This window comes from Hoplias malabaricus, chromosome 17, assembly GCF_029633855.1.
Source record: "Hoplias malabaricus isolate fHopMal1 chromosome 17, fHopMal1.hap1, whole genome shotgun sequence".
Classification (NCBI taxonomy): Eukaryota; Metazoa; Chordata; class Actinopteri; order Characiformes; family Erythrinidae; genus Hoplias; species Hoplias malabaricus.
The window spans coordinates 17,313,244-17,337,160 of NC_089816.1; the positions used below are offsets into that span (position 1 = coordinate 17,313,244).

General features: G+C 39.5%; 1 protein-coding gene across 7 annotated transcripts in view; it reads left to right on the forward strand.

Annotated features, from left to right (window-relative positions):
• gsr (glutathione reductase) overlaps nt 1–23,917 on the forward strand; it is a 113,144-nt gene that overhangs the window by 39,426 nt on the left and 49,801 nt on the right. For 5 of the 7 annotated variants that reach the window (XM_066650107.1, XM_066650108.1, XM_066650110.1 and 2 more), the window contains 7 exons: nt 1,181–1,250; nt 1,385–1,532; nt 4,352–4,406; nt 4,603–4,702; nt 4,810–4,896; nt 14,831–14,998; nt 15,286–15,397. In XM_066650107.1, coding sequence (XP_066506204.1) covers nt 1,181–1,250; nt 1,385–1,532; nt 4,352–4,406; nt 4,603–4,702; nt 4,810–4,896; nt 14,831–14,998; nt 15,286–15,397 — 740 coding nt within the window. The remainder of the gene's footprint in view (nt 1–1,180; nt 1,251–1,384; nt 1,533–4,351; nt 4,407–4,602; nt 4,703–4,809; nt 4,897–14,830; nt 14,999–15,285; nt 15,398–23,917) is intronic. The other 2 variants (XM_066650109.1, XM_066650112.1) reach the window with 1 other exon arrangement.

Below are 23,917 nucleotides of genomic sequence, written 5' to 3' on the forward strand. Positions count from 1 at the left end.
CTTATGTGGGGACTGCATTAGACCTCCAGGTTTTTGGATCTTGTTTTTAGATTGATATTTCTTTTAAGCTTTAATTTCTTAATGGAATTTCAGATGGATCTTATTAACAGAATATGTCAAAGAGATCTTTTATAGTTTTGCTTTGCTTTTTATATTCATTCATCTCCTCAAGATGAGTCCATGGCTTCGGAATGAAAGCAAAACACGTTATTTGAGGAGCTACATAATGTCATGCTCTGAAGTTCTACACATGATTTTGATAAGTCTGATGTACTCACTCTTTTGAAACGTAAATGAATACAATGTAAGAATTGGCTTTTTATTTTATCTCTTCAGCTCCAACTACCTGCTGCTGAGTGTAATTCATGTTTAGAGTACTGTCATGAAATCAAGTCTCACTCACTCTCTCTTTCTCTCTCTCTCTCTCTCTCTCTCATAAACATGACCGGCTCTACTAACATATTCTCCTTGTGGGAATGATGTTTACTACACAATAACACCCATATATCACTCATAATATACACTGGACCATGTTATTACAACCATAAAGTGTTAATTTGGTGGTGGTTATTTTTAGCCGTTATAACCACAGCAACCGACAGAAAAGCACTTATTACCAGAATTGATGTCCAATGCTAAAAACTGAGTTAATCCAGCTAAAGTTAGCAGGCACTAGCGCTGGCCCTCATTCATCAGTAACTCCCAAAAACCTGATTCTAACACTGTACTCAACAAAGCTTGGGTTCCACTAACACAAAGTGTAACTCTAGCCATTTCATCCACACATCAACCAAAGAAAATAACTTATTACCAGAATTGATGTCTAATGTAAAAAATTGTGCCGTAAATTTTTATTGTGAAGTGTTCAGAAGTTACTTAGTCCAGTAAACCAGCAGTGGAGCCTGCATAGAAGCCACAGAGACTCTATTCTCCCTATTACAGCTCCATGGAACATCAAAATAATTTAGAAGTTGTAATTTTAAGTTTATGCGCTGCCAAATATTTTCATGTTAATTTTTTTCTTTTTTTTTAAAAAATACATTTAATTGTGCAGTGTGTGTTAAATGTATAGAAATCATTTACATATTGTTTTGTTTTTTGTAGATTTTCTGTTTGTTGCTTTTCACATAAAAATGGCTTGATTGTGTCACTGACAGATGACTCAAACATTTGTTTTCAGAATGGTTAAAAACAAAAGGGATGCTTATGTTAGCAGTCTGAATGAAATTTACAGAAGCAATCTAGACAAGGTATGTACTTATTTGTAATTTAACCATTTGTTCATTAGTGATTTGCCATACTTATCGGTGAATACTTAGCTCTAATTGCACAAGCTTCTTGAATAATAGGTAAATTCTCTTTTGTGTGACAATACTCCTTGCAGGCCAATATTCAGACAATTCAAGGGCATGCACGGTTTACTGATGACCCAGAGCCGACTGTTGAAGTCAATGGAAAGAAATATTCAGCACCCCATATCCTTATTGCCACTGGTGGACATCCATCTACAGTTAGTGATGACGAAGTACCAGGTGAGTGTAGGTCTGATTTCAGTTAATATAAATAAAAGAAAAGGTCACCTTTGATATATACCTTTCATTGCTATTTTTTTAACACTTAAACATAAGATCATGGACAAAGAGTGTAGGTGTAGGTGTAATGTTTAGCTGATCAACATATATGTGTATGCATATACAAATCACATTTACAGAAATGTTGGAACATTTTGTAAAATGCAATTAAAAACATTAACCTATTTAAGGGACCAAATTACAAAGAAAATATTTTCTGTGTGAGAGTTCATTTTAACAAATATATTAGTGCTGTTGATGTTAACACATGATTAATCTGGAAACATTAATTCTTAATTTTTTTAGGCAAAATAATTAATTTGCTTAAAAAAAATTAGTTTGGCCAAATCTTCCTCCAATTAACTATTTATATGAAGTCTAGTAACACATCACCAGTTTTATTAGACAAGGTTAACACAGCATTTTAAAGTATTTGCAATACTTTAACATTTCCTTATATTTTAAAATAGTGTAAATGTAGCAATTTTAAGGCCCTTCCCATAAGCAATTAGCCAGTTCTTCACTTAAATTACACATGAACTGGTAAACTGAATGAATGGGATATATTACAAACAAGCAAATTCCATAACTTTGCAACTGAATCAGTCCCTCAGAACTGTGAAACACGTATCCTTTTTCAAAACAATGTGTTATACATGCCATGTTGCACAATTAAGGTTAGGTGATAAATATAACATAATTAATAAATCACAGATAATTGCTTTTATTGTATTTTTGGAAATGTTTGTAGAATATTCACTTTTTAAAACAATTCAGAGTCAATTTAATGTTAAAATTAGTTGAGTAATATTCATTTTTCTCTCTATATATTAATTATCAACATTTGTGATACATTTGTGCATTACAAGTAAATATGTAGTATGTTCCCAGTGCTTAAATGTGCCAAAGTAAATTCTTTCCACATCACGGGTTATGATTAGATGTGCCCTTTATATTATATTACTGTACTATGAGCCAAAAAACATAGTTTTGTGATAATTTGCACCACATATGTACACTGTAAATTGACATGGGCATCCATATTATGTGCTGCCCTGGTAAACTCATTTATCCATCCTGCCTCTCACACAACAATTGGGAGGAAAGCCCCTTTTTTATATACACACTGCCATTTTTGTTAAGCTATAGGCAAGGCAAGTTATTTATAGAGAAACATTCAATTCAAAGCAATTCAAAGTCCATTTATCCATCCATCCATTATCTGTAACCGCTTATCCAATTCAGAGTCACGGTGGGTCCAGAGCCTACCTGGAATCATTGGGCGCAAGGCGGGAATACACCCTGGAGGGGGCGCCAGTCCTTCACAAGACAACAAACACACTCACACATTCACCCACACACTCACACCTACAGTCACTTTTTGAGTCGCCACTCAACCTACCAACGTGTGTTTTTGGACTGTGGGAGGAAACCGGAGCACCCGGAGGAAACCCACGCGGACACGGGAAGAACACACCATCTCCTCACAGTCACCCGGATCGGGAATCGAACCCGCAACCTCCAGGTCCCTGGAGCTGTGAGACTGCGACATTACCTGCTGCGCCACCGTGCCACCCCGCATTTCAAAGTGCTTTACAGAAAAAAAAAAATTAATTAAAAGCAAAAATAAAAATCATAAAAGTCCATTAAAACAATTAAATTAGTGAAATAAAAGGAGATACATACAAAGAGTACAAGAAAACATGATAAAAATGATTCAAACAATTTAAAATGATACAATAATAATCTCTTATAATTATTATAATAATTATTATATATAATAATTATTATCATAATAATCTAATATTCTCAGTCAGCTGATTCCATTTGAGAGCAGCATAGTAGCTAAACGCTGCTTCTCCATGTTTAGTTTTCACCTGAGGCAGGACTAACTGACTAGTTCCTAACGATCTAAGATCTCTGCTTGACTCGTATCTCAGATCTGATAAATATGCTGGTCCTACACCATTAAGACATTATAAACCAGTAATAACAAAGTCTATTCTGTAACAGACTGGTATCCAGTGATAATGTGTGTTACATGATCTTTTCTTTTACTCCTAGTGAGAACTCTGTCAGCTGCATTTTGAATCAGCTGAATCTGTTTAATGGTCTTTTGTGGAAATCCAGTTAAGAGACCATTATAGTAATCAATCCCATAAAAGCATGGATAAGTTCCTCCTGGTCTGGTTTAGTAAGAAAATCTCTAATCTTACTTATATTCTTAAGATGTTAAAATGATCCAGTAACCGTTTTATCATGACAACTAAAACAGAGATCTGAGTCCATTAATACACCAGATCTGATGGCTCTCGAGTCCAGATGTGCAGCCAATCTGTGTCTCTCATTGCTGTTCCCAAATAGAATAATCTCTTTTATCTTTATTCAACTGCAGAAAGTTGTGTAGGTGACTAAAGGTGCATTCACTTTGACTGTTCTCTTCTGCTCTCAATTTTTAAAAGCTGCCCCATAGATAAATTGATAGTCAGAGTTAAACTATTAAACATGGTTTATACACCATGTTTGCTGTAGAACACATTTGCTAACAAGACGTTTTGGTTTCAATATGTGAATGACAAAAAGGTTTTGTGACACGTTTGTGAAAATCAAACTTAAACATTTTATTTTACAATCATTACTACTTAAATTTCCTTGCTTATACAATTAGGAAATTTACCATCTGTGAAAATAAATTTAATGTATTCAATTCTCATTAAATATACTTGATGCTTAATGGTGCAATATGCTCGGGTGTTTGTAATCATTTGATTTTCTTGCAGGTGCTAGCCTTGGCATTACCAGTGATGGATTTTTTGAACTGGAATCATGTCCCAAGTAAGTCCTACTTATCTGTTGAATTCAATGTATATTAATAAAGTTTTTACTATAATGTCAATTAACATTCAGTTTTGGTTATCATGCTAGTCTTGTATTTGTCTGTACCCAGGAATACCTTAGTTACTTACTTTGTTTTTTGGACAAGTTTATGTTGAGTTTCAGCTATAAAAACCTAATATGGTTCCTTTTATAGACGTTGTGTTATTGTTGGGGCTGGATATATTGCTGTGGAAATGGCTGGAATCCTCTCCTCTCTTGGGTCCAAAACATCTCTCATCATTCGTCAGAGTGGGGTAAGAATCCCTTTTCTGGGTATTGAGAATATATGTGAGAACATATATGTGAAACGGCAAACAATTTACTAGCTAATGTTGTTGTTTCCCCCCCCCCCCCCCCAAAGGTGCTAAGGAATTTTGATGCCTTAATAAGCTCAAATTGTACAAAAGAATTGCAAAACAGTGGTATTGATCTATGGAAGAACACTCAGGTAATATTAATATATAGTTTGTTTTGAATTTAAATTTGTACGGTATCCATCATTTTATTTAATTTAAAACCCTCAAATTATAAATGAAGAAGTGTATAGTCTGCTTCACAGTTAGCAAATCTGCAGTAACTGTGGTAGGCCTGGCCAAGTAAGGAGAAACACAGTGAACCCTATCTGATCAAAACCGTTAAAAAGTTAATCTTAGTTTTGTCTGACCTGGGAATATGCTTATTGTATTAAACTAGTACCGTGTGTTTCGTAAAAATTGTTCTGTTTCTTAAAGACAAATTCATAAAAAATTAACTTTTTTAAACCATTATTGAACCATTGTTCAAGTACATTAAGGGGGACACATTTACAATGCAGATAATACACAAAACATAGAATTGCAAAAATCAGTGGAAACGTTAATTCATTCATTCATTCATTGTCTGTAACCCTTATCCAATTCATGGTCGCAGTGGGTCCAGAACCTACCTGGAATCATTGGGCGCAAGGCGGGAATACACCCTGGAGGGGGCGCCAGTCCTTCACAGGGCAACACAGACACACACACATTCACAGACACTTTTGAGTCGCCAATCCACCTACCAACGTGTGTTTTTGGACTGTGGGAGGAAACCGGAGCACCCGGAGGAAACCCACGCGGACACGGGGAGAACACACCAACTCCTCACAGACAATCACCAGGAGCGGGAATCGAACCCACAACCTCCAGGTCCCTGGAGCTGTGTGACTGCGACACTACCTGCTGCCATGAGCAATCATGTATTCACATTTATAATTTCATATATAATATATGATCAGTTCAAGTAAAATTTGGTAAATTCTGGACATCATTTAAAAAAATAAGAGATGAGAAAACATAAGTGTCACCTTTAATAATTCCCTTGGGGAAATTGCTTCTCTGCATTTATACCATCTGTGGTATTGAACACACAAACACACAAGTGACCAATTCTTCACACACACTAGGGGCAGTCAAAACACACACACGTGGGCTGCCAACTATGCAATTTGGGGGTTAGGTTACTTGCTTATGGGCAGTGACTGTTCTCCTGAAACAGCTGATCCTTAAATGTGGTTATCGAGCAGTGGATCTTGACGTGGTCATTTAGTGTGCATCACTTACTGCACATCATTCAGGTTGGTTCATGGGAGAGCAGCAAAGTTCCAAGAATCAGAATGAACTGGTTCAAGAACCAGAGTTTTATTGGTGAAAAAGGGCTATGGAAGCAGTCGTAGCATGAAAGAGGTGAAGCGAACTGCAGAAATTTGAGATTTCTTCAAATTTATGCAAATAAGAAGCGAGTTACACTTGCAGTGACCAATGTGTCAATTCAAGTGAAGTCAAATTTATTTGTATAGCAATTTTTACAACCTGATGATGTCACAAAGCAGCTTTACAGAAAGTTAAAACAAAATTTTAATTACTCACCCTAGGTTAAAATCTCCCTCAAAGCCAAAGGAAAAAGCCCTAGAAGGAACCAAGACTCACAAGGGGGATCCATTCTCCTGTGGTCCAACAAAAATAAACAATATAGTTTTAATTTATAACTGAAGGTAGAAGCAGCCTTGGAATCTGTATAGGTAATAATACAGTGGTCTTTAGTTGAAGGTCTGTGCTGAATAAGTCCCATCGCATATCCAGGCGATGCCGCATGGTGACTGTTAACAAACCTTAGTGATCACGTGTAAACAGCGAAACAACAGCACCAACATCTCAGTTTACCACAATTCCCAATGTCGATGTAACCATGGATCTAAACAAGTTTGCAGTTTACAGGTGCTGGCCATAAAATTAGACTATCATGAAAAAGTTGATTTATTTCAGTAATTCCATTGAAAAAGTGAAACTTGTATATTATACTCATTAATTACACACAGACTGATATGTTTCAAGTGTTTATTTCTTTTAATTTGATGATTATAACTGGCAACTAATGAAAAACCCCAAATTCAGTATTTAAAAAAAATTTGAATATTACTTAAGACCAATACAAAAATAAAGAATTTTAGAAATGCTGAGCATGTACAGCACTCAATACTTAGTTGGGGCTCCTTTTGTCTGAATTACTGCAGTAATGGGGTGTGGCATGGAGTCGATCTGTCTGTGGCACTGCTCAAGTGTTATGAGAGCCCAGTTTGCTCTGATAGTGTCCTTCAGCTCTTCTGCATTGTTGGGTCTGGCGTATTATATCTTACTCTTCACAATACCCCATAGATTTTCTATGGTGTTAAGGTCAGTCGAGTTTGCTGACCAGTTAAAAACTTTCTACCACATCTTTTCATTCCCTTCGCCTCTCTATTAATGTGCTTGGACACATAGCTTTGTGAACAGCCAGCCTCTTTAGCAATGACCTTTTGTGTCTTGCCCTGCCAGTGTAAGTTCGTCTTTTGGGCAACTGTCAAGTCAGCAGTCTTCCCTATGATTGTGTATCCTACAGAACTAGACTGAGAGACCATTTTATAGGCCTTTGCAGGTGTTTTGAATTAATTAGCTGATTAGAGTGTGGCACTAGGTGTCTTTAATATTGAACCTTTTCACAATATTCTAATTTTCTGAGATACTGAATTTGGGGTTTTCATTTTTGTCAGTTATAATCAAATTATAAGAAATAAACACTTGAAATATATCAGTCTGTGTGTAATGAATGAGTATAACATACAGGTTTCACGTTTTGAACAGAATTACTGAAATAATCAACTTTTTCATTCTTTATGACCAGCACCTATAGACTTAAGAGTTCATTATTTGAACTAATAGAAAGTCAGAGTCCTGTGACATAAGTGGATGTGATAGTTTGCAATAGGAAAAGAGTTCTTGCAAGTTTTTATGGTGTAGTGTCTTTACCAGTCCAGTTTCAGCTTGGACAAGTAGACCATAATGTTGAGTGACATTACATATAATATAGCAGAATTAATTATTATTAATTATTATGTAATATAATTGAGCATATAATAATGAATTAATATGTTCACTGATCCGTTGAAGGTTCTTGGTTCCGAAATTGAATCTGGTCAGAAAATAATCATTCTGTACAAGAAAGGTGCACACACAAACAAATAACCAAGGACTGGTTTTATTGTACATTTTATTTGATATTACATTTATTAAAGGTAATATCAAATAATGAATATTTATTGCTTGTACGTTCATATAATAAAATGGACTACAGCAAAACATGAGGAAGATTAATATGAGGGAATTTCTCTATTTTAAATATTTTAATTTCTAAAGTTTATCCCAGCAAAGCATTCAGCATGAATCTCCTGAGCTATGAAAGAATTTAACCAGTGACCTCAAATTTCCTTTGAGCCACATGGAACCAATGTCAGCAGAAGACTTCAAAGACACCAGGCTTTCTGTAGCTTTTTGCAGACATGGGCTTTGTAGCATCGCAGTTGTTCTTCCACTGGGCTTTTGGTCAGAGACACAGCCTTGGACACGGTGACCACTCCATCAGAGCAGGTGGAATTCTGAGGGTGCATGTGGGGATTCTCCTTCGCAGGGTCTGCTTCCTTGTGAGAGCTACATCCATGCATGTCTCTCCAGGGCCCTTTCTCAGAGATGCCACATCAAAAAGTGATCAAAATTGCATGTGGGGATTTTCCTTCATGATTCTGAAGCTCAAACTTCATGGTTCAGAGGTTGGAGTTCATGCTTGTAGGCTTGTAGTTGAGCTTTGTTGTATTGAATTATAGCTTTAAAATTTCTAATAGAAATAAATATAAAACTTTGACTGCAATTTAATATTGCATTGAGGCAATGGCTCTAAACTTAATTTAAGTAGATTCTCCTCTCTCACTTAATTTCTGTAGTGCGGAACTTCCAAAATGGGAGACCAAGTTTCTCAAGGGAAACTTCTCTTGTTACAATTTTCCCATTTTCTTTTCTGTTCTGTTTTTCTTTTCTCTGAACTGCTGAAAAGCTGAAGAGAGCAAAGTGTTTTCGTGCCACTGGGCCATAGGAACCCTGCCATGAAGTCTTGATTGACCCTTAGTGCTTGAGGGTTGCTCTGTCCAAATGCTGATTGGATGTTCTTTAAACCATAACCTCCCTGAAGTAGTGACATCACATATAATTTAGGACTCTTGACAAGACAAAGACTTGAGAAAGATTCCTGTTGAGTGACTGTCCATCCATCCATCAATCCATGCATCCATCCATCCATCCATTTCCCACCGCTTATCTGGGTCCAGCTTGCGGGGGGAAACAGTTGGAGCAAATAAACCCAGACCTCCCTCTCCCCAGCCACCGCTTCCAGCTCCTCCGGGGGTATACCGAGGCGTTCCCAGGCCAGTCGAGACATGGAATCTCTCCAGCATGTTCTTGGTCTGCTCGGGGACTCCTCCCCATTGGACATGCCTGGAACATCTCACCAAGAAGGCGTCCAGGAGGCATCCGAACCACCAGATGCCCGAACCACCTCAACTGGCTCCTCTTGATGTGGAGGAGCAGCGGCTCCACTCCAAGTCTCTCCTGGATGTCAGAGCTCCTAATCCTGTCTCTAAGGGAGAGTCCAGACGCCCTGCTGAGAATACTCATTTCAGCTGCTTGTACCCGCGATCTCGTTCTTTCGGTCACTACCCAAAGCTCGTGACCATAGGTGAGGGTTGGGATGTAGACTGAACAGTAAATCGAGAGCTTTGCTTTTCTGCTCAACTCTCTCTTCACCACAAGGGACCGGTACAGAGCCCGCATTAATGCTGATGCTGCACAAATCCGCCTGTCAATCTCCTGCTCCCTCTTTCCCTCCCTCGTGAACAAGACCCCAAGGTATTTAAACACCTCCACTTGAGGCAGGATCTCACTTCTAACCTGGAGAGAGCACTCCACCCTTTTCCGACTGAGTACCATGGACTCGGATTTAGAGGTGCTGATCCTTATCCTTACCGCGTCAAACTCGGCTGCAAATTGGCCCAGCAAGAGCTGGAGGTCCCGACTCGATGAAGCCAACAAGACCACATCATCCGCAAAAAGCAGATATGGAATCCTGAGACCACCAAACCGGACACCTTCCGCCACTTGGCTACACTGAGAAATTCTGTCCATAAAAATTATGAACAGAACTGGTGACAACGGGCAGCCCTGACGGAGTCCAACTCTGACTGGAAACCAGACTCCTGCTCTGTTTATACAGGGACTGGATAGCTCGTAGCAAAGAGCCCAGTACCCCATACTCCCAGAGCACCCCCCATAGAATATCCCAAGGGACATGGTTGAATGCCTTGTCCAGATCCACAAAACACATGTAGACTGGTTGAGCAAACTCCCACACACCCTCCAAGATCCTTGCGAGGGTAAAGAACTGGTCCTGTGTTCCACGACTGGGGCGGAATCCGCATTGTTCCTCCTGTATCAGAGGTTCAACTATTAGTCGGACTCTCTTCTCCAGTACCCCCGCATAGACTTTACTGGGGAGGCTGAGTGTGATCCCCCTATAGTTTGAACACACCCTCCGATCCCCCTTTTTAAAAAGGGGAACCACCACCCGAGTCTGCCAGTCCAGAGGCACTGGCCCTGATGTCCACACAATGTTGTCAGCCAGGACAGCCCCACAACATCCAGAGCCTTGAGGAACCCGGGGCGAAATTCATACACCCCCGGGGCCCTACCGCCAAGGAGTTTTCCTACCACCTCGGCCACCTCTGCCCCAGTGATAGACAAGCACCCATCCCCCCCCCCCCCCCGCCCTCTGCGGAAGACGTGCTGGTGGGATTGAGAAGATCCTCGAAGTATTCCTTCCACCGCCTAATTATGTCCCCAGTCGAGGTCAATAGTTCCCCACCCCCACCATATACAGTGTTGGTGGAACACCGCTTTCCCCTCCTCAGTCGCCTGATGGTATTTGATCCAACTCACCACCAGGTGGTGATCAGTTGACAGCGCAGTACATCTCTTCACCCAAGTGTCCAGAACATATGGCCGCAGGTCTGATGATACGACTATAAGGTCGATCATTGAAATGCGGCCTAGGGTATCCTGGAGCAGGTGTACTTGTGTATACCCTTATGCTCGATCATGGTGTTCGTAATGGAAAAACTGTGACAGGCACAGAAATCCAATAACTGAACACCACTCGGGTTCAGTTCAGCGGGGCCGTTCCTCCCAATCACGCTCCTCCAGGTCTCACTGTCATTACCCACGTGAGTGTTGAAGTCCCCCAGCAGAACAATGGAGTCCCCAGAATGAGTGCTCTCCAGCACCCCCTCTAGGGTCCCCAAGAAGGCATGGTACTCTGAACTGCTTTTCGGTGCATAAGCACAAACAACCGTCAAAGCCCTTTCCCCAACCTGAATTTCCGAACGGAAATTACCCTCTTGTCTACTGGGGTAAACCCCAACGTACAGGCGTTAAGCCAGGGGGCTATGAGTAAGCCCAGTCCTGCCTTACGCCTCTCACCCTGGGCAACTCCAGAGTGAAAGAGCATCCAGCCCCTCTCAAGGAGATCCCATACATTCCAAAGCCCATACTGTGTGTCGAGGTGAGCCCAACTATATCTAGCCGGTACCTCTTAACTTTGCGGACCAGCTCAGGCTCTTTTCCCACCAGAGAGGTTACGTTCCATGTTCCAAAAGCCAGTTTCAGTAACCAAGGATCAGAACACCAGGGTCCCTCGACCCCGGCTGCCACCCAGTCCACATTGCGCCAGACCCGGATGTATTATAGATCCGGATGGTGGGCCCATGGGACAGTGCACCCATGTTGCTCCTTCTGGCTGAGCCCGGCCGGACCCCATGAGTGAAAGTCCGGCCACCAGGCGCTCGCCAAGGAGCCCCTCCCCCAGGCCTGGCTCTAGGGTAAGGCCCCGGTAACCCTACATCTTGGCGAGGGAAGCTGTGTCCCTGTTCTTGATCTCTTCATCTCTGTCTTTATGGATCACTCTTTGTCTGGCCAATCACCTAGGACCAATTTGCCATGGGAGACCCTACCAGGGGTTATTACCCCCGACAACATAGCTCCTAGGCTCACGCAGGCACGCAAACCCCTCCACCACGTTAAGGTTTTGTACCATGTTTTGCATAATTCTTAACCAAATAACACACACATAGTATGTGAAAATCTTGGGGGTTCCTAAATTAAGTTCATACAAAGGTAATTTTAAACACATGATTATAATTAATTGTTTGATTGTCCAACGCAACTTGAAACTGTTTTAAACTAATGGGAATTAAGGTTTAATTCTATGGTTTGAAAAGTCCTTGACTTAGCAGTTTTACAGAGAGCATTAATTGAAATGAAATGTCTCTGCCATCACCAAAAATTCTTGTCTTTACCGTTTTAGAGACCTTGGGTCATAAACAGGGCCTGGAGTGTTTTTTTTTTAATTTTATTATTATTATTTTTTTACAGACAATCTGGGTTGGGAAATGAAGATGTCTACAAAAGTGACCAGTCTAAATTCTAGTATTAAAGACCCAGAAAGCCAAGTTTCTTACTAGAAATTAAAGCACATTCATCTCACTACAAGGGGCAAGACCATGAAGGGATTTGTAAAGGGGGGAAAAAACATTACTTGATCACCTGCTGAAGTTTAATGCCTTACAATGACATGAACAGTCTATAAGTTTTATGGTAGGTGTACTTTAACAGAGAGAGAGTCATATACCATAGAATCTTGAATGAGAACTTCCTGGCCTCAGCCAGAACACTGAAAATGTGGATGGATGGGGATGAAAATGTGGATGGGTCTTCCGGCATGACAATAACCCAAGAAATATGATCAGTGTATCAAAGAAGTAGCTTATGAAGAAGCACATTTAGAACCTGGAGTGGCCTAGCCATTTTCTAGACCTATTAATGTTACCTATGTGTTCATCAAATAATCGATTATCAATATTTTAATCAATATTTTTTGCTGCAGACTTAGGTGCTACAGATAAATCTGTTGTATTTAAACTTAAGTCTAACAGTTTATTTCTTGAAGCTTTTGGACCCATAGGAAGAAACTTCTATTATGTAAAACTGCTTTGTGACAACCTCAGCTATAAAAAAAAATGCTATATAAATAATTTTATATGATTTATTTTGTCAGAGTGCAGTGGAAGAAAATTACTAGACATCTTATTCAATCTAAGTTTATAGCTTGCTTTGTTTGATAAGTACAGCTGCATATCATCAGCATAACAGTGGAAACTGACAACATGTTATCATGTTATAACTGTGCCAGTGGCAGGATGTATAATGTGAATAACAACGGTGCTAAAACAACCCTGCGGAAATGTGAAATCTGACTGTTTATTCTTGAAATTTTAGATCCAAAAGGAGAACCTCTGTTGTTTTATTCGATATCCAGTGTTTTACATCTTTTAAACAGTCATTGAGCTTATTTAATGTTTACTGATTGGAATTCCAGATAAACAAATTTGGCTTATTCAAAATTCTGCAGCCAGGCTTCTGACCCGGACTAAGCACCATGTCCACATTACTCCTGTTCTCTATAATCTCCATTAGTTCCCAGGTTCAATTATTAAATCACTGTTAAATTATTATATTATGTATAACGCTGTAAATGTATTGACTCTTACATATATTTTTTATTTACTTCACACATATAAGCTTCTTCAGGCACTCTGTTCTGTAGACTCTGAACTCCTTACTGTTCCGTGCTGAATTGCCATGTGGAAAGGGCTGCGTCACACCAGCCACAAACTAAACTCAATTTGAGAAGTTTCAGGCTTCCTTGTCCTATACAACCATCAACCATAACAGTATGACCAACTCCTTGTTTCTGCATTCACTATCCATTCTCTTAGCTCCACTGACCAGACATGAGCACTTTGTAGTTCTACAATTACAGACTGTAGTCCATCTATTGCTCTGCATATTTTTTTTAGCCTCCTACCACCCTTTTCCTCAATGGTCAGGACCTCCACAAAGCAGGTATAATTTGGGTGGTGGATCATTCTTAATACTGCAGCGAGTGGACACAGAGTTTAATATCTCCAGCCGCACTGCTGGGTCTGAACCAATTGTACCAGAACAAACACTAACACACCACCACCACGTTAGTGTCACTGAAGCACTGAGAATTCAAGATTGAAAAATATTGTATGTCTTTACGTGGATGTTGTTGGCCCTTGTAGGGTAAGGGATGAGAAGCTCACAGGTAGTGGCCCCCTGGTTGTTGGTTGTTTAGGGGTTATTTTGAGGGATTAAAGTTTTTTTGGGGTCATTGTGCTTGGATGTTTTGCATGTGTGTTTGGGGCTTGGTTTGTAGTGAGATGTGGTGTTGTGTGGGGCTTCACTGTCCCAAAAAATGGGGGATTTGCATGGGCAGTGCCCCTGCATATCACTTCACAGCAAGACCAAATTGGTGCTATTTCCTTTGCTTTAATTTTAGTGCCATTATAAGGGTGCCAAATAAAGAGTGTTTAAAGACAATGATGGCTCAGTCTTGTATTCTGCCCTTCTGTCACAATACGTGTCCCCTTGTACAATATTCTTCCATCAGAAGCCATACAGGACCACTATGATTTGGGTGAAAGATCATTCTCAGCCCTGCAGTGACATGACGGTGAGGTGGTGTTTTGCTGGTACAAGCTGATCACACACAGCACTGCAGTATTTTTTTTTTAAACCACTCAGGTTCGCTGCTGAACTGAAGATAATCTAGCAACAAAAAATTTCCAATCCACTGCATTCTGTGAGTGGCATCCAATGACCATTAATGAAGGACTAAAGAATACCAACACAAACTATATGGAATAGATGAGCTACTCTGTTTGACTTTACTTTTACAAAGAGGACCAACAAGGTAGGTAGGCCTGATAAAGTGGACAGTTAATGGGCATATTGTTAAAAACAGATCAGTGCCAGTGCAGCTATTATTGTTCTCAGCAACAGGATATATGACCATTCAGACTGTTTACATTTAAGTGTTGCAAAATGTTAAGAGATTTAATTCATGACTATGAATTGTGTTTATAGGTGAAGTCAGTTCAAAAATCAACAAAGGGCCTGAACATCACACTAGTGACAAAAGACCTAGAAGACAGGGACACAGATGAGAAGACTAACAACATTCAAGAGGTGGACTGTTTGTTGTGGGCTATTGGGAGGGAGCCCAACACAGCTGGTCTCAACCTCAGTCAGATGGTAATAAATATTAATACTTATAATAATATTTTTTACATTTATTTGTTTGATTAAACAGTGTGTCACTGTATTTAAATCATCAAAATTTATTTAAGGTTATTCTGCCATTATTTGACCAATTGAAAGCAATTAATTTATTTATATAAGTAAATAAGATTAACTTACTCATGCATACATGCCTTAAACATTCCAGCCTATTCACTATAATGCTGTTAAGCAGTGTTTTAGTGCGTAAGCACTGTTATCTATTTTTGATGAATATTGCATAATACTATGCTATCTTGCAGGGTGTGGAGCTTGATTCAAAGGGGCATATAATTGTTGACGAATTTCAAAACACTACACGTCAAGGAATCTATGCAGTTGGGGATGTTTGCGGGAAGGCTCTCCTTACACCTGGTATTGTTCCAGTTGCTTAAGTTTCTGTTGACTGTGACTTTCAATTAATGTCTCTGAATTGAATCTATCCATCAAATTGATTCTATTCATTCTTGCATATTCTAAGTAAGAATAATGTAAACATTTAAATTTAAATACATTTAAATAGTAATAGTATTTGAATTAGAATGTTTCACAGTTAATGTCTGCTGAAAAAATTATAATTCAAATGTAATTATTTATTTTGTCATTTGGGGTACAGACCCAATAATTGTAATTATACAGAGAATAAGATGTAAGATATCTTATGCTACTCCAAGCTGAACCTTACAACCTTTAAATGAAATAGTATCCTCCACCTAACCACTAAGTTTAATGTGGCCTTTAAAATCAGATCAGCAATCGAATACACCTAACAACTAAGATTAGATTTCCAGCTGGGATGTGGTAAAGTTTGCAGTGTAGATCCCTCCTCTACTCCTCTAAAGAGAGCCCTATTTCTTTTCTAACCCTCTGATGCTGGTGTATATATGGCCCTAGACATGAAATGAATCCTGCAGAGTAAAGAGGTTCAAAAAATATTGCTATGGAAGACCACTCTCACACTTCTAAATTACATTTTTTTTTTAAATTTATTTATCGTTACACTTATATAGTGCCTTTCTAGATACCCAAGGACGCTTTACAATCCACACTGCTCAGAATGCTCAATTCACACACTGGTGAGAAGCGGCAGCCAAACGCGCACAGCGTACTCTCAACCAGAAACAACCGTCCACCTGGAGGACTGCATCCGGCACTAGGATTTCACCCAGGACAGAGCGCCAATGCTTAGGCGCATTAGAAATGCATGTCTAAATACAGCAACTGAATCTAGTTGAAGAGCAAGAGACCCAGGTTAAGTATTTACAAACTGTTAGCTACTGAGTGGATAGTCTGAAACCAAACTTACTGGAGCTAAGGCTATTCGCAGTGATATGGATAACTTTTGAACCAAAATCAGAAAAACGGATTCATGGCTTTACTCGCGACACAGGGCAAAGGTACAGACATATTACAGTTCAAAGGCTAAATTGGAAGACTACTCCATGCTTGAAACTGCGTTTGGTAAATCTACTGGGGAATGAGGAAGTGGGAGATGCTCCCACCTAAGTTTCTCCAATGATGTTTCTCCATTTGGTTTCCCTCTCTGGTGGGAGCAATGTCCTTCTGAAATAAAAAGAGCCCACTGAATTATTTAGTGACATAAATGTTCTGAGGGCAGAATAAGAATTAATTGTTCTAAAAATTAATTAGTCAATTTTTCGCGGAAGTGGGGCAAAATAGATGGGACCAAAATTTAAAACAAATAAATACAAATTCCAGCACTGGAGAATTGAGGTTGATCAGCTGAGAAAATTGGACAAAACTTTCACAAAAGGTAAGTGTCAGGGTGGTGTGAAGAGTAGATTCAGGGAGGCGGACACACTCGCTACAACACAGACTTTAATAATGAAATAACAAAACAAACGAACTAGACGAGAAACACGAAATAACATTAACGAGCAGGAAACAGGGCAAGCTAGAGATCACACATTACAAAACACGAACGAACTAAAGGGTCACGAAAGGAGTAAGGGAATGAACGAGGAACCACAAACGAGAAACACTACGAAGAAACGTGAGCGTGAAACAAACACAATGAAACCATGAAACAAACAAAGAGATGAACAAACAAACTCAAACCAACAAAATGACCGATACCAGGAAGTGAGGGAAGAGGGCTTAAATAAACGAACTTAACTAGACACACCTGACACAGATAACGAGGACAATTACAGAGAGGCGGAACAAGAGGTGGAGCGAGTGAACATAAACAAAGCCATGTGAGGAGAAGGAAAACAACGAACAGAGCACATGGAAGAGGAAAACAAAGCAGAAAGTGTCAAGGTGTGACAGTAAGCATTTTTCACTTTTATTTATCTTATTTGGTTTTCTGAGTTTATTTTTTTTTTTTTATCAAACTTCAACTAAGTGTATAAACCTTAACTGCTTTAAGTTATAGTTAACAATAGGTCCACTAATGTCACCTATCAGTTTGAATCATGTCCCTTTAGTAACACTTCACAAATTTTATAACTTTACTAGCTTGATTTGGTGGAGAACCAACAAATAAAAATTGCAGTGTAGTTATCAGGAGACAGGAGGAATATATCTACTGCTTTAAGGGCAGGAGGGATATTGCTGTAAAGTGTAGATACCTTCTTAAGACAGGAGAAATGTACTCTGTAGTTTAGTTCAGTGCTTGTATTATATTTTTAACCATGCTGTATATGTTTAAACAATCACTGGAGAGTACTTTTAACAAAGATTAACATTTTTTTACTTTCTTCATTTTAGTCCATCTCGTTATGTTTCAGTGGTTGGAGTTCTGTTCAGTGAACTCAACAGTGGGATCCACTGGTATTAGAACATCCTGAAAGGTAAGAACAAATTATTTCAAACTTTATTGAAAATGGGGTTTGAAATTAAAAACATGTAGTGTACAGACATTTATTATCATACAGTATCAAAAATTGATCAGTTGTGTGATCACTTTTTGGAGCTATTTTAACACTGATTAATTTTGGAGAATACTTTGCACAGTGTAACGCCTCATGTGGCATGTTTACCTTGGCAGCTGCCTCTCCTGTAGAACTGTGGAACAATAAAAGTGAGAGTGTCACCCCCTGGCCTGCACCTCCACATTGTACTTGGCCAATCACATCCCTTAGCTCTAATGAGCTCCTGGCTGCCTGCACAGCCACTGTCAGATTCCACTTCCTTCCTGCTTTTGTGACCGGTGCTGCTGCTTTTACCACTGCATCTTTTAATCCTTATAAAATCATCTCGCAACCTTTGCACATTTAAATTCCTGTGTAACGCCTATACTCCTCTACCATACCATGCCATGCTACTTAAAACCTGCGGCACCCCTAGCCACTTCCTAATGGCCTTGTTCATAATCCTTTCCATCCTCTCTAATTCTGTGATTGAAACATCATAAACTGTAAATGGCCACCTAATACGAGGCAGTAAGCCAAACTGCAGACACCACAATTTCAACTTCTCTGGCAAGCATGATCTATCAATGTTATTACCTAACCCCGCATTGTGCGGGGTAGAAACACACCTTATATAATCAGCTTTGTAAGTCTTGAATGTCTGAATGTGTCTGTGAGCTCCGTATACCGTTAGAAAGCGCAGATCCTACCGTTTCTAAAAATAGCGCTCTTATCACGGTGCTGTGAAGCCTCTGGGAGTAATCCAGTGTGAAAAACCACCAATCAAGGTGCTCCTTCAAAATTTGTGTGTCATGTTCGTCATAAAAGATTCTAATGATATTCGCTATAATCAGAAATAAAGACGCTGCAAAGGAACAAGAAAGACGGCGTTTACTTTCAGTTTCGTTTTGACTCAAATGACGTCATCTCACGCTGTCTCTGGGCAGAAAACTATGAGTCATCAGCAAAAACATATTCCTATTATTGATTTATAGTAAATATATAATATATATAATATATATAAATATATAAATATAAACTAAAAAGCTTAAATAATTCTTTATTGTGTATTTTTATCTTTAATAGCTATATACATAGGGTTCATAGGGCTACCAACCTTCAATCGTTCAGCTTTTAGTCCCATAACTTGTTCAGTATCATTTAGTGCGGCACTATACCATCTACCTAAACTTTTCACTTCACTCTCCCATACTGTAGAGATCATTTTTCCTGCCATCAAAAAATGTTCAGGCACAAGTTTTTGACAATCGACTAGACTTGTTTGGTTTACCTTTCAGCCTAGCCAACCTTAGGTTATCTTTTAACTTCTCCAGCAACTGTGGTGTGCAAGGCACAGTAGTAATGAGCCTCATCATGTCATCCATGTAAGCCCTAATTGGGGGGAGCCAAGTAAATGCTAATGGTGAAATCCAGCCCTTGTACCTATTTCTAACCGCTGCCATGATGTAACAGATTCCCCTGTACTAAAGTGAAACTGAATATTTTCAAAGTATGCTTTAACTAGCCTGGTAACCTTATCTGGCACCTGGAAGAATTCAAAAACTTTCCACATATGTTTAGGTGGCACTGAGCCAAATGAATTAGCTAAATGTAGGAGAATTATATGTAAATCCTTGCCCTCTTTTTTTTGCTGTCTGAATCTGATGCCATGCCATCATGCTGCTATGTTCCAAACATCCTGCAAAAGCAGCAACCCCAACCTTTTGTACTGATCGGTCAATTAATTTGTTTGCTTTCAAATAAGCAGCAAGTCTCTGTGCTTGTACACTAAAGAAAATCCTATCGTCCAAATTAAGTAGACTTATGGGCCAAAACTCACAGCACCTTTCTCTTTATGTATAAGGATACCACCTGCTCTTCTCCACTCTTTTGGAATGATCCCTTTCTTCCAAACAATGACCATCAATCTCCACAAAAACTACACCCCAGGTGCATACTTTTACACACGATACTGCACACCAATATGGCTCCTCAAATTCCCTCTTTCCAACTTTTAAATTCCCAGATTTCTCTTTACCAAATAAGGTCTTCACAAAATTCAAAGAATTCCTAAAGTCCTAGCATGTTCATTCTTTTTCTTCCTTTTCCTCAAATTCCCTGCCCTTCTTAACACTTCCAGCCTATTCTTAAGCTCTTTTGTAGTACCTTAATATAATTTCGTTCCTCTTCTCGTACTCGCCTCCACTGCTTTCTAAGAGACCTTAACTCATGAAATAGTTATCTAATTCTACTTGCATTCTTGACTTCACTCTGTCTTGTTCCCTTTGCTTTTTTCTGAAATGTACCAAACCTTGCCATTCCATAATCGTAAATAACTATACCTAACCTATTCAATTTCCTCTCTGCTGATTCCTTCAAACCAGTCAGTATACCTTTCAAATAATCATTTATACTTTTCCACCCTACCTTATCTCCTGCAGCTGGTCATTTTATCTTTATTCCCTGCCCAAGTCATTTCTCTTGTTTCACATTTTCCAGTTTCCTACCATCCCTCTGTTTAACTTTAGATTAATCTTCCTGTACATCTGTGCTGGTGTTCTCTTCAGTAGTAGCAGCAATGTTGATATCCTGTTAGTGACCTATCACTGGACTTCAGCTGACTGATTTGAACAACCCTGTATCAAGTATTGTTCAATGTGGGGCCCCTGTACTCCCTCATCCATGCACCTTCTCTTTCCTTAATGAAGCCTCAGTCCCAATGAAGACCCATCCGCACACACAAACCTGCAACCTCTTTCCATTTCCTATCACCCCAGTTGCCTCTAAGTTTATCTCTTTCCTTGTAGTTAGAGCCGTTCCACTGTCCATAGCCAAGTAATTCTCCTGTGAGTCATCTTCCAACCCAACGTGCAGACTTATGTGTTAATGAATCTAGATATCTCATTGTAATATTTATCGGTTGCATCTACATGGTTGATCACACCATGGCTGCTATGGGTTGCTAGCCCATGGCAGCCCCACCAGATTCTGTTCCCCTATGTCAGCTGTCTCTCCAAGCTGCCACAAGGTGTATCCTCTGTTATCAGCTGCTCTGTTCACAACATTCACTAGGTAACCTAGATAAGTGATTATATTCATGCACAGGATAAGATGTAAACTATCCTATGCCAACCTGAGCTTTACATAGGGCCCACCACACTCTCTTCCTACTTGCAGCCCCAAATTTTCTGTTGGTTGAATCCTACACCTCAACACTATTGCTCCTGTTGCCATTTATGATCTGATCAGAACCTCGCTACAGCTAGCAGCATTTATATTATCCTAACCCTACCCACTAGGGTTGCTGTGGCCATTTATGATCCGATCAGCAACCAGCTATCCTTAAAAACTACGGTTACTCATAGAGCCCAGCCCCTGAGTGCCATATACACACATTGTATCACTAGTTTTTCACAAGGGTCATCAGGTAGGCAACTCTCCTTGTTGGTATTTCACTGAATTTAGCCCACGACACCTCCAGAAGCCTCAACAATGAAGTCTGGCATCCCAGGCACACACCACTCCAAGCCAGCTTTACAGTCTTACCTTACCATACCATCAACAACCGTAAATCTACATTGGCCTCCCTGGTGACTTTCAGATAACTGCCCTTATTTTCTGGCCCCTGATGCTGAACTGCACAGGCAGGGACGTGGCAGACTTGGCCACAAATGCCTGCCATCATCGTTCCCTCACCTCAGCTGCCAAGTCCACATACTTCAGCTTCTTCCTTTTGAATGCCTCATCTACAGCCCCCTAATATGGAACTATCCATTTACTTTCAGAGTAGAGAACCATGTGTGGCCAATGTAAAATAGCTGACATTGGTGGATAGTGGATACTCATAATGCATGGCACTGTTTGGTTTAAACCCACATGAAATCATTCACTAGCAACCAACAAGTGCCTTGAAGCTGCCCCTAAACTGAAGTTTTCACGGACTCCTAACTATTACCAGTAGATTGACCAGAGGAGGATAGGTCACCTCTTGTGAGCCTTGGTTCCTCCCAAGGTTTCTTCCTCAGCTGAGGGAGTTTTTCCTTGCCACTGTCGCCCCTGGCTTGCTCACCTGGGGATTTTTACATTTCATATCAAATCTTTGTCTTACTGGAATTCTGTGAAGCTGCTTTGTGACATCAGTTGTAAAAAGCGCTATACAAATAAATTTGATTTGACTTGATTTGACGCTATGCTCCTGAATTCAGTTCCTTGTAATAGAGTGCTGTAACATAGGGAATAGTGAATGAAGAGCTATTTCACACACAGAACATATCATGTGTTATGTGACTTCCATAGTTGGCCTTTATCATGTCTCCACTTCCAAATCAGTTAAATAATAGCAATAATAATAATAGTAATAATAATAATAATAATAATAATAATAATAATAATAATAACAATAGTAATAATACATTTTATTTAAAAGCACCATTCACGATACTCAAGAACACTTCACAGTCAAACAGTTATAGGAGAAAAATTGCAGGGTTCAAAAACAAAAATAAAATAAAGCAGGTTAAACCATAATAAAAATAGAGGACAACTAAATCTATGAGAAAACAACAGAGCAGTGAGGCAATAAAACTACAAATTACGAAAAGCAGTTTGAAAAAGTAAAGCTTTTAAATGCTTCTTACAGGTGGATTGTGACTGGCAGATATGAAGATTTCCAAAACTCTGGTAACTGCATCACCATACCTGCGTAATTTGGCAGGAGGAACACAGAGTAAATCAGTGAACACTCATCGTGGGTTTTCAAAGCCCACAATTCCCATCGCGGGTTAGCTGTGCCAGCCGAAAAGTGACAAGCATTAAACGAGCTGAGCCATGCTGAGTCTTGTAGAGCCAGAGAGAAAAGGGGTTGTGTGTGTTTTTGTGGGGTGGAGAGGTGTGTGTGTGTTTGTGTCTGTGACTGTGTCCGTGTGTTTGTGGGGTAGAGGTGAGTGTGTATCAGTGAAAGAGAGAAGGGGCCGTGCATGTGTGCTGTGTCTGTGAGACTCGGTGGCAGTTAGAGATTGACTGTTACATCATCAATGGCAGTTAAGCTTTGAACATTCCACTCATTCATTTAAAAAAGGGATTTCTAATATTTAATCACAAATTTATTAAAAATAACAAAAAATACATACACATCTCTCAGAGCCAAGAGCTTTGAAATGCAGTTTGAACTGAGTCTGTACGTTAAGCGGTTCAGGCTGTATTAATCGCAGAAAACTGTAGAATAATGATAAGAAATACAAAATATAAAAAGAAGAGGAATAACAATATAATGCTTTTCAAGGACTACAACTAGATTTGCATTTTCTGAAGGAATTACATAGTGCTTGAAAATAGCTTGAAGTGTGTGTGTGTTAATGTGTGAGAGAAAGCAGGTATGATGGGTGGTGGATCATTCTCAGAACTGTGACACTGACGTGTTGGTGATGTGTGTGTTGTGTGGGTATGAGTGGATCAGACTCAGCAGTGCTGCTGGAGTCTTTAAACCCTGTTTCCACTCACTGTCCACTCTGTGAAACACTCCTACATCTTAGGCCACCTTGTAGATGTTAAGTCAGAGCCAGTAGCTCATTTGTCACTGCACACTGTGTGTTGGTCGTCCTTCTTCAGTGGACAATGGATGCTGTCGACTGGATGGTTTTGTTCGGTGGACTATTCTCAGTCCAGCAGTGAAACTGAGATGTTTATAAACAAAATAAAATGTAAGAAAGTTAGGAATAACAATATAGTGCTTTTGAAGCACAACATTTTTTTGTATGTTTTTATTCACTGTTTGAATTACCACAGAAACTCATTTGTAATTTGAGTCGATTCATTCTGTAGCACTTTCTGTAATGCAGTTCACATCTCCTGAGTTTGGAGACATTTCCACTTTAAATGATCTGAAACAGCAAAAAGACCAATATTACCCACCTATGGAAAAAGAATATGGCAAACCTTATTTATGCTTCATGCTTTTCAACATTTGGAGTTCTCCCCATTGTCTAAACAATCTCCACATACCTCTCGCAGAGAAAGCGAG